Source organism: Amaranthus tricolor, chromosome 11, assembly GCF_026212465.1.
Source record: "Amaranthus tricolor cultivar Red isolate AtriRed21 chromosome 11, ASM2621246v1, whole genome shotgun sequence".
In the NCBI taxonomy this organism is placed as follows: domain Eukaryota; kingdom Viridiplantae; phylum Streptophyta; class Magnoliopsida; order Caryophyllales; family Amaranthaceae; genus Amaranthus; species Amaranthus tricolor.
Genome location: NC_080057.1, coordinates 24,021,511 through 24,034,146, shown reverse-complemented (window position 1 = coordinate 24,034,146; position 12,636 = coordinate 24,021,511). Strand labels below are relative to the sequence as shown.

At 30.2% G+C, this 12,636-nt stretch overlaps 1 protein-coding gene across 1 annotated transcript; it reads left to right on the top strand.

Moving 5' to 3' along the window:
* Window positions 1-4,520: 4,520 nt before the first annotated feature.
* On the top strand, window positions 4,521-12,621 carry LOC130827603 (cytokinin riboside 5'-monophosphate phosphoribohydrolase LOG4-like). Its single transcript, XM_057693369.1, has 7 exons — window positions 4,521-5,444; window positions 6,160-6,257; window positions 6,830-6,860; window positions 7,960-8,059; window positions 10,522-10,592; window positions 11,024-11,167; window positions 11,711-12,621. The coding sequence occupies exons 1-7, from the start codon at window positions 5,325-5,327 to the stop codon at window positions 11,801-11,803; spliced, it is 657 nt and encodes a 218-aa protein (XP_057549352.1). The 5' UTR covers window positions 4,521-5,324; the 3' UTR covers window positions 11,804-12,621.
* Window positions 12,622-12,636: the final 15 nt, after the last annotated feature.

Genomic DNA, 12,636 nt, shown 5'->3' with positions numbered 1-12,636 from the left:
TCCACACTTCTAGCCCAATGAGCTCTCGTGTGAAGGGGCATGTTAGAGTACTATATAACCAATCCTAGGCCTCAACTACCGATTTAAGTTTTGGTTGAGTTGATTTCTTAACACTCAAAAATAGGTGGCGATAACTAAAATAGATGGCAAAAGTATGGCAATTTAAACTTTTATTTGAACACTTGTAATAAAACTAATAATCTATTAGAATTTCTTATAATTTATAATTAAGTAATTGTGACTTTGAAGCATAAAATTTAACTGTGTCCATGCAATGCTAAGCATGATAATGGTGACTTGAAAGCATACACTTATGTAATTATGTCCATGTAAGGCTACAGTTGTGGCAACATAAGCTTGTGGTAGACTACATTTGTGACCTTTTTTTTATACTTATAACTAATACGTAATAATCGTTCAGAATCAAGTTTTATCTTAATTGAAGTGCATATCTTTTTTTCAGGTGAGATTCTGAATTTTCTTTCCGCTATTACTAGCCTCTCCTTTTACCAGTCTACTGGTACGCACGAAAAATACATATAGCAATTGTTTCCCGCTGATTTTGTACATAATGCTATAAAATACTTTTGTGTACCATTGAGTTGGCCCTAATTAATTATTTTATGTGTAAGCTTTTTTATTAAATGGGGCAAATTCTACGTAACGATCAGGTAATAATAATGAGAATAGAAGAAATTGTATGATAAGTTGTTTGAAACTGAATCATCGACATCATTCTCATGCAACGTCGAAAGACAAATATATATGTGGAAATGATGAGGATGGTCGTTTTTTTAATGAGAAGGTTTAAACCTTTTTGCTTTTTAGGGATTAGGATTATATACCATCTTTAATCATATTTTCCTCCCTTATAAATCAAAAGGGTTTTCTTGGATTCCTACCTTTTATACAACTTCATTAACACTTACTCTCATCGTCACTTAGCATTTGCCACATTTACTTTAAGGATTCGTTTGGTAATCGTTACTAAATAATAAGAATGGTAATGAAAAGTTAGTATTAATTTTAGTAGAAATATATATTGACAAATTTAATAGCCATGCATATTCTCCTTCAACAATCTCATTTTCTTCACAAAATTAATTTTAATGTATTATCATTTGGACATATGGTATTAGGTGGTAATGAAAAATTATGAAGAAAAAACTTTTTTATGATCAAAGTTTTATTTCCATGGAAATAACTTTATACATATCATAAAAATTTACACGAAAAATTATTCTTATTATCATACCACCAATTAATACTATTAACCATATGCATCGAAAAAATTCTCATAAAAAAGTCAAAAAAACAAATTTATGTGAACTATAATATAAATAGTAAACTATCATGTCCTAAGCACTCAACATGCCTTACCCAAGACTACTATCTTCACGTGCTTTGGTTGACAAGAGCATATGGCTAATTACGCTTTCCAAAGTTTAGGGCAAAATAGTAAGACAATAAACAAATGTATGGAAATTAAGGTTAAATATGTGGATAAAATTAAAAAAAATAATATGAAGTTATTAAACAAAAATATAATTTTGGCCATATTAATAAGATAAATTCAACCAAACAGAAAAATTATAAGTAGTAATCAAATGAGTGGAACGCATAATGTAAAATTGACAAGTTTAAATTTGACCCTAAATGATATGAAATCCTATCCTAAGGGAGGTTATAATATAAAATTTTGACCCATAATTCAAAAAGAAATTGATAAAATAGGTCAAATTCAATTGTAATTCAGATTTGATGTTTTGGTCCATTCTCATGTTTGTCAAAATTTTCAGTTTCATATCATTATTTTTGGTTGGGACACACAATATATATCTAATTTATCATGTCTTATGTTTTGAGTTTATGTGCTGTGTGAAAGCCTTGAAAGCGAAATATTAATCTTATTAATAAAGACAAAGAAGATATTTTTATTTTTTGAAAATACTTAACTAATAAGAAATTTTCTTTTTAAATGTTTTGACTAGTTTGTTGGGTCGGCTCAAATCTATCAAAACCGGAAACAAATAGAGCCAAAAATCTAACTCAAAATAAAATCAGATGAAAAATGACTAGATTTAAAATCAACATGCCCAAGCGTTCAATAAATCTAGACGAAAAAATATGTGTATATTTAAAAGTCTGAACGGATTTTCAAATACTCCAGGATATTTCAAATCACATAAATTAAATTCTGATTCTTTTAACAATCAAATATTATTTTTATATACAAAAAATTTCGAATCGATGTTTTCGATTAATTGGCACAATTCTAGTCATGGGAGGAGTAGAGTAGAAATAGTGGGTTGTAGGTAGCAAAAAGGGGTCCATGTTGATGTTGGCACCCTATAAGGGTGCTGCAGGGAGTGGGCACTAATCAAATATTACTGCTGCTTGGTTGAGTGAGTTTCAGAGTCACATCTCAACATCCAACATGAAATGGGCGACCCTCCTATTGCAACACTCCTAGGTTCCCTACACATATTAGACATAAGAGAATAAATTTTTTTATTGGAATATAAAGTAGACTGAAGTAGGGAAAGGATAAACGAGAATCAAACTCAAATTGTTACATGGAAAATATGGTACTTGCTTTAACTGAAATTATTAAAATTTAATTTTTTAAATGAGATTAAGTATTTAAGGCTAAAAAGCTAAACTTATTCGATTGAATTGAACTCGTATATTAGCGCTCCCAAGAAAAGCAATAGTTAGCCTTGTTTCCCAAAATAGTTTTTCTTGATCGCCTTGAACATCTTTGAGCTACTTATTCAAAAGTGATCCACATTGAGTTGTTTCAAAGACTTCGGGTTCCTTGGCTAAATTAGTCGTATAAATGTTGGTTGGGACATTTTGGGAAACTATAACCCAAAGATATCCTCTTCGAGCAAAGATACGCTTTGAAACTTCTTAGCCCAAAGTCGTCCTCCAGGAACGATCTTGAACACTTTGAGACTCTTTAGCGCAAAATAATCCTTAGGTACATCCCTAGACACTTTGGTGTTCTTTAGCCCAAAATGGTCCTTTAGGCACATTACTTAAAGACATATTAGAGTGCCTTAGCCCACAGTAGTACTCGAGTATTTGACGCTTTAAGGTTCTTATAAAAAAATTGATCATCAAAGTCCTTAAAACTCGAGGGTCTCTTAGCCTAAAATGTTAAGCTTCTAGACATAGCCCTAAACACTTTGGTCATCTAGATGTAAACCTAGGCACTTTGAATTTTCTACGAGTTGTTTTGGATACTTTGAGGCTCTTCAATACATTCTGATCTTTTAGACTCATTTATGTACACTTTAAGGAGGATTAGTCAAAAAAGTCCTCTGAGTAATTTCAAACAAATTAAGACTTCTTAGTCCAAAATGCTTTTTGAAATAAAATCTCGAACACATTAAGTACCTTAGCCAAATTCGTCTTTCTTAAGTAGTTCTAAGTACATCTCATTAGCCAAAGATAGTCATCCTCTTTAAGCAGTCCCATACACCTTGTGGTTCACTAGCCCATTGTTGAAATTAGTCGAACCCGCATACACCCTTAAAGCTAAGCCCTCATGAGGTCTTTAAACTTCGATGCTTCATGGTGTACCTGATTCATTCTCCAAGCAACGTTCTGGTAGATTTTTCATACTTAGGACATTATTCGACTTCACCCACTTCTAGCGAAGTTATGTCATACATAATCGATGATATATTTGAGTTATGTCGTACAAATTCAAATGCTTCGTCTAAGAGGTCCTTCGCTATGTCATAAAGGATATTGGGGCATGAAGGTCCCTCACTACCTCATATTTTGTGCTAGGGAGGTACGTGCTTTAACATTTTATAACATTCCTCCACGGAGGTCCCTCAACATTGGGCACTCTGCCAGGACGTTCCGTCCTTTAGCATCCATATAGAAACACTTCGTGAGGGGGGGTCCTTCACAAGGCATACTTGGACATTTTGCAAGGAATGTTTTTGGTATACTAGACTCCGACATTGTTGTTGTTAGTTAAATTGAATGATAGTTGAACCGAGCTTGTCCGAGTTTACTCTAGTCATATTCGTTTAATGTTTAAGTTTAGACAATCATCATTTGAACTTTACATTCAGTTTTGAGTTTCCATACATTGTGAAAAGCCCCATTGATGTAATTTTTGCACGCGAAATAGATCTGTCAAGATTTTATCTGACTTGAAATTGATCTGAAGTCTAATCGAAAAATAGTGGGTCATAATTCGAAAGTTTGACCTGTAACTCAGATAATGACCCAACTCGAAAATACCAAATATAATTAAGTCAAGTCTGAACGAAACCTTGTCGGTTCAACTTTTGAGAATATGTCAAATCATCTAATACATACTAGGAGAACATAAACTCTTTTTTTATAATTATCTGTCGAAAGACGATGTCGTACAAAAATAACTCTTGAAATAAAATACCGTATATTCTTGAATCTTGGCATCGTACATCCAAATATGTAACTAACAAATTTTCATTAAAAAAAAAAATTAGAAATACCATAGTATTTGGAATCAATCGAGTATAGGCGTGCAAAAGAATACAAGTATATGTGAGTAAGCAAAATTAAGCGTGCCTTATGGTCAATCACGTGCAAGCATGTACCCATTTATAAAAACCCATAAACCATAGAATAGAGGACATTCAATTCAATTATCATTTCTCCATTCCACAAATTTCAATCCCACCAAACAAATGAAATGAATCCTTTTCTTTTAGTCTTAGTCTAAGTCTTAGTGTCACCAATAACTCCAAACAACTTATAACACACACTAGTGCTACTATACTAGTTGTTGCAAGTGATACAAAGAACCAATTAAGAAAAAGCTAATAGTAATTGCCAAACAAGCAAAAAGTTACTCCATCAGTCCCTCTCAATTTACGTCTTTTTTTCTTTTATTGTGTTTTACTAATTTTACATCTTTTATCCGTTTAGTAGTGATTCCACTTTCTTTCTTTTAATCTTATTCACAAATTTATTATTTCTCTTTATTTTACCCACTTATTTATATCAATTACTCGTTTATTTTGTCTTATTCTCTAAGTCAATTACCTTTCTATTAAATTCTATCCAAAATATTTTATATGTATTCTCGTAAGGACTAGGAAGTATTTCATTACCCCTCAACCTTTTTTGCATTGTTTTGTGACACTCATTATATGGGAGTAGTGACAATAAAGTGGGACACTAAATAACAGAGTAGAGTGATAGTGAGACTTTTTTGAAGACTACAAGTATTTGTTATTCTCAATTTTCCTAATTTTCGTGAATTAAAAAACCCAAAAAGGAGGGAAAAAAGGGTGAGAATTAAAGCTACTAAAATGGAGGGAAAAGTTGAGGTTAAGCAATCTAAGTTTGGAAGAATATGTGTCTTTTGTGGGAGTAGTCAAGGCAAGAAAACTAGCTATCAAGAAGCTGCCATTGAACTTGGAAAAGAATTGGTATTAATGGGGTTTCTTCTATGTATCACATAATTTCATTACATTCACTTTTCCCCCCTCCCCCTCTATTTTGAGGGTTTTTTTAAATGTGGGTTTGTAAAAAAAATGTCTTTTTTCCCCTAAATTTTCAATCTTTAGGAGAAAAGTTTCTTTATTTTTTTATAATTAAAGATTACTTTTTTTTCATTTGAAACTGCACATGATGCTCTAAACATTCTTATTTCAATCACAATGTAGTAAATTCAAAAGAAAAAAAAATGGACCCCTTTTTCATGATAAGGGTTGTTCTTAAATTTTGGTTGAAAATTTTGATTCTAATAAGCTTTCTTGGGTTATTTGTGATGTGGATAAAGTTTGAAACTTTCCCATGTGGGTAATATTTTCCAACTGAAAATGTGCACTTTTGTGAGCTATATATACTCTGTTCTTTACTCCATTGTGCCATTTCCATTGATTTTGCTTAATGGAAACTCAAAACATATAAAAGATCATATTTTTATCAAACCCTCAATTTTTTACTCCCATCTGAAGTAAAACCAATGACAAAAAAAGTTTCATGTAGACTATTGCCGTAAGTCTGTAAGTGATGTATTGGTTCATATAGCCGACTGTCTAACCAATAATTTAAGATTAAGATTTGACTTGTTGGTGATCATGTTATGTAACTTATATAATATGGGTGGAAATGGAATTTATGAAATTTTATGAAATGTAGGTATCAAGGAACATTGACTTAGTATATGGAGGAGGAAGCATAGGGTTAATGGGTTTAGTTTCTCAAGCTGTTCATAGTGGAGGTCGGCATGTTATTGGGTGAGTGCTTTAGTCTTCTAATCATGTTTTTCTCATTGAGTTTTTTCCCTCCTTTGTGGGTTTATTTAATTAATTATTCTTTTTATCTTAGATTAGTGGGTAAGTTTTTTTTTGAATTTTTTGAAGTCTTGATTAGAGTAAAGAAGAAGAAACAAAAAGAGATTAAAAAAGAAACATAATGAATGAAGAAAGCGTGCTTTTATTCTTGGTTATTGCAAGACTTTGATTAAAATTTAATTTTTGGGATATTTGACAAAATAATTTATTGAGTAAGTTTAACTTATCTTAATACAAATAAAGGATTGGATGGTTAAATCAGTTAATATTAATGTTTAGTGAACTAGTTAGTTGAAACAACTTATTAATGTGAATAAGTTGATTTTAAACAATCTGCTCATAGCAGCGGATTTAATTTTAGCTGATAAAATTAGTTAATAAAATTAGCTGACTAAATCAATCATTGTAATTGGCGATTAATTGTTTACTATTTACCCTTTATATTAAATTTTAAAATAAGTAAAATGAGTAATCAACTAATATTGTTTTGTCATGTTTATTTCTTGTATTGATAGAGTGATTCCCAAGACGCTCATGCCTCGAGAGGTATGTCTCCCTATTGTACTTTGTCTTCCTTCCAAAAAGTCTTAAACCTTTTATTGTTCTTACTTCTAATAGAGTAATACCACTACACTGCATAATACACCTTTTCCATTACTTCTAACTTCCTGACTGGCTTATCTTAGTGCTTAACTATTGGCAATCAACAAGTCAAATTATGACGTTCCTTTATATTCCTTTATATAAGAGTCTTTTGATTTAGAAGGATAGATATTGACTAAATTGGAGTAAAAGTACACATTAATTTTTTAGGTTTCTTTTTAATTTACATCTTTTCGCAAGTTTAGAGCCTAAACACAAGAAATTAATCAGATAGAATAACATAGAGCATTTTGATTGTATTAATTTAAGAGGTCCCGTGTGATCGGATACCCAACTTACTTAGAACCACCTATTTCTAGTATGGTTTGGATATGAAATAGCCCCATCCATAATACTTGTTTTTTCAAAAAAAAATTGATGGTGTTGTTGTTGTTTACTTTGTGTGTGTTTTATAAAGTGATCAGTAGAATTACAGTACTGCTGCTTTCTTTGTGCCTTTTCTTTCTTGGCTTGTTCAGTGATCTGAACCTTTTGTTTTCATTCAAATGGTAAAGGAATCAATTAGTGGTCAGGGAATAGCTGAATGTAGAACACTTCTTTTATCCCGTAGGATTTGCTATAAGAACAAAATTTTAATGACAAATCTAATAAATGGATAAAAATGTTTAATTAGTTAACGAATTATGTTAATATATGTGCTACACTGATAGAGGTGTTTATTTGAGTTATGGGCTCGATTTCGAGTCAGGTGTTTCGTTTCGGTTTAATACCGAATCTTCTGTCCACATTGATTTTAAAATAATTTTAAATTTATTTTGAAGTCGAGTTAAGTCATGTGCAGTTACAATGTCGGGTAAATATCAAGTCGTTGGGTCTGTTTTGAATACTGGTTTTGAGGTTATGTCTTGTACTAGCCTTGTTGCAGGCCTGATGATTGCCTTTTCTGGTTAGGATTACCACTAAAAAAGTATAGTTGTTTGTTTATTGAGAAAAAGAGGGCGTAAAAGGTAATTTGTTTGTTTGTTTGGTGGTATTTTGGCAGATAACTGGCGAAACTGTAGGGGAAGTCAAGGCTGTGGCAGATATGCATCAAAGAAAAGCAGAGATGGCTCGCCACTCTGATGCTTTTATTGCATTACCAGGTCTTTTTTTAATATTTTTATTCCTAATTTATCATTATTAATTTTGCTATATTAATTAATATATATTAAAAAGTTTTTGAAATTGAAAGTTATAATACAGCGAATAAATTAGAAAGAAATTATAGAGTTTGAATATTATAAGAATAGAAATTCGATTCTCATCGCCTACGGGAAGATTATTAAGTTTTCCTCCTCTTGCTCGTAGGAAAATTAATGAAAAAAAAAATAAAAGTATTAGTAAATGGCAAGTATAAAGCAAAAAATAGCTACACAATAATTTATTTGTACTTTTTATCATTTAATACTTTTTATATATTGCGTTTAATTTGTAAGAAAAATAATTATTATGTAGGATCTTTATTAAAGTTGAGGATTCTTTGCATGCAATCTATTATTCCCTCAATTAAAATTTTATAATTCTCTTTCTTATAGAAGTATCAATTTTATTGAGAAGTTTGAGTAACAAAAAAAATATACTCCACTTTCTATTCCTAATAGATTGCAATAATGACATTTCACATGCTAAGAAAATCGCAACAATAATAAAATTTTGTAATTAAGATTAAAAATAAGAGAAAACGTGAAAAAGAATATGTTGATAACAATTAGAAAAAAAATGGTAAAATCATTATCTTAACTAAAAATACAATAAAAATAAAAAATAGACTAAAATAAGAAGCGTTACAATTGCTTAAGAACATTGACGATATCAAAAATCTTTAAAGAGCTTAAATCATCTTTTGTCATGGCATAATGACATTACTGCAAATCTCCTAGTCACACCACTATCTCTATATAGAAGGCATAGAAGCTAGCTACATACTCCTTCCGTTCCATTATACTAGCTGTATATCATTTTTTATGCAATTCAATGTGTAATTTTGATTAAGTATATCTCAAACTATTATTGACTAAAAATTATAAAAGTTTGATAATAATATAAGTATACGATTAGATAATTCAAATAAGATTACACTTGACTATATTTTTTTTCTTACACATAAGCTGCAATATATAAAATAAATATAAGTCTGAAGATTAATATTACCGTTATGTTTTATGTAGCGAGTATTTCAAAACAGAAAAAATATAAACATTACAAAAGTTACTCTATAATCTTCGTTTGTACTATATTGGCTTAAAAAACTCTCACAATTTTTCATTCTATTGCATTTTTTTTCGTACTTTTGGTTTTATGATTTTTTGGAAGTGTTCGTTAATGATTTGTACACCCTTTGTCCAGGTGCTTATCTTTGTCATGTTAGTTACTATTTTAAAACCTAACATACTGCCAGAGTCGATACCCATCAATAGGATAAAACCACAGTTCACAAGTACAATTTATCATAAAATTAGATGCCTATTTGCCTATTTTACTTTACTCCATACTTATGCGATGAAAACCTATCCTTTAACTCAATACTTATGTCCCTTTGGATATATATATATATATATATATATATATATATATATATATATATATATATATATATATATATATATATATATATATATATATATATATATTTTTTTATACTCCATCCCACTTTTTTCATCAATTTTTATGTATATATTTCTTTGTCTTTTGTTTCACACAATTTAAATATTTTATCTAAGGAGATTGTTCCACTATTCTTCCAAAACTTGAGTAATAAATAACTATTTTGTTTGTTCTATTTAATTTGCCTTATTTTTTATTTTAATTTATTTTAATATATTTGTCAATTTTTATATCATCTCTCTTACTTTTAAATAACTCACTGAACATATTACAAATTTAGTAGTGAATTATTGTCCAAAAATAAAAATAATACAAATTAAATAAAATGAATCAAAATGAAAAATAATGTAAATTCAATAAGAGGAAGGGAATATATATTAACAAACTTAGTGAATAAAGAAAAGACACCTTAAATGGGAAGAAATATTATGTTATGGAATGACTATTTTGTATATTTCTTCTACTTCTTTACATGTCAGGCACCCAATTATGCTCCCATTTTCCCATAAATTTTACCTTCCATCCCAATTGGAGTTAGTACCTGCCCATTTCTGGGACCATGCAGTCTTTTTCTTCTGAGTCCTCATCTTACCATCTCATTAAAAGTGTTAATTCGGTTTATCGATCGATTTTGAGTAAAGTGTTTCGGGTCAGTTTAAAATTAAGACTTATACCTACATAAGTTTCTACATAATAGTAAATCTATCTGGATGTCGATTCAAAGTCGAATTTAATTATAAAATTAAGTAAATGTCGGATGTTCGAGTCTGCACTTGTGAACCTATTCTCTTCATAAAATTGCATCATAGTACACTCATCCTTGGAGTACTCACAAGAACTGTATCTGATACAACTCATCAACTTACATAAAATTCTCCTATTATAGTGTAAATTTTTTGCCGATTTTAATCTTTTCGGATTAAAATTCTGATATTATTGTTATATAATGCAATTTTTGCAGGTGGTTATGGAACTCTAGAAGAACTACTAGAGGTGATAACATGGGCTCAACTCGGCATTCACGACAAACCGGTATATATATTTCATTGCAACATTCTTAACATGTTATCAAGGGTCGTTCTAAGAGATGACTATAAGTTCGACGGTTGAATGTTTGACAGATAACTTATATGTTGGTGTCCGTTGATTTCTTCTTTTTGACCTATTAATTAGTAAAAAAAGTCAAAAAATTATTTGGTAAAAGTTTCAATATCCCCGAAACAATATTGGTCACCTTTAACATGTGTGATTTCTACTCAGGTTGACTTTTTTCGTTAGTTTTTGACACTGAAACATATTCGCTTAATGTTTTATCTTTTGAATTTGTAATTCACTCAAAATTATACCAAAAAAATAGCCCAAAATTAATCATAATTCGTTTCGGCTTGTGATTTGCCAGAATTATTAATCACTTCAGTCAATATCTAATCTTAAGAATTATGGTTCAATCTACAAATTTGTAGGTGGGTTTACTAAATGTGGATGGGTACTACAATTCACTTCTCACTTTCATCGACCAAGCTGTGGAAGAAGGGTTCATTAGTCCTAATGCACGCCATATTATTGTTTCTGCTCCTACCGCGGAAGAATTAGTCAAAAAATTAGAGGTAAATAATACATTATTCTGTTACGCTAACACCCTTAAATGACTTCCACTTAGATTGCCATTAAATGACTTTTACTTAGGGTCGTGTTTGAAGAATTAGATGTACGCAACATTATTCTTGTTAATGATAAAACTAGTGATGTTCAAAATAGACACGATGACCCGAAAATCACCCGACCTTGTAACTGATTTGACCCGATGTCAAAGATTATTTACAATTATATAAAAATTAATATGGACTGAAAACCTGATTTCAAACCGACTCGAAACACCTTACCCGAAATCAATCCAATTACCTAAATGAACACCTCTAGATAAAACATAGGAAGTGTTTCCGATTAACCCTTAATAGTGCAAACGTCATGTACAGCTTCAAATAAATAAAAAATGCACCAGATTTATTGAGTAAATTTTATTTCGGTCCATTATAATCCAAAACCAAATGACTATAAATCTTTGACCGCATCAAAATAATAGACATAATATGAAAATCACTTCTTTATTGTTTATAGTTTTAATATGATTTTTGTGGCTTTCCATTCAGGAATACATTCCTTGCCATGAAGGAGTCGTTTCCAAAATGTGCTGGGAGATGGAGCAGCTTGAATACAGCCAGCAATGCGACGTATCTAGATGATAATGAATCATATACTCTTTCGTTTTTCTCGATTTGCATCATTTTCAATTTTAAGTTGTTCCACCCAATTAACATCATTTCCTTATTTAGAAATGAACTTTACCATATTCTTAATCCTTTTATTCTCATCCGTATATTTTTTTCATCATCATACCTAATGTATTCCGCTAATAGAAACTCATCATCATCATATATTAACTCTTTTAATTATCATTCACACAATTCACCTTATTTATTACCAACATTTCATATTCCTTTTAAAATTTACCCGATTTCTCTTTGATGCAAATCCAGTAGAACAGAGGGCTTAATTGTTACTAGTAAATTGAGAGGAAGAGGAGGATGACTAATTTCATAGACTCAAAAATCTTCAGTAGGAGGCTTTTTTTTTATTTTTTTTTATTTTTGTAAATTTCATTTGAGACAATTTCAAATATCTAGGCCTCGATCCAAATCTTCAAAATTTCTGGTTTTTTTTTTCTGAATTGTAACTATTAAAATCTAGTAGAAATTCCCCTCTGATTTGTGATATTACCTTTTTTCACTACTTCATCGGTAATACAAGTTATTACTCTATCATTACTCTTTATATTCTATCTTTTAGTTTAATTATTTAATTACTTTATTATATTATATTCAACTTATTAATTTCCGTGTTAAAAGTAAATAAGGGAAAATAACTTAAATGGGCGAGCCTTTGTCTGTCATGCTTTCATTAATTAGATATTTATAATACAATATTGTTGGAAAAAATAATTCAAATGTGATTCCATATTGAAGAATTAAAGAAAGGTTGACTAATATATAAGTTTGATGGGTTACTCCTCCTATTA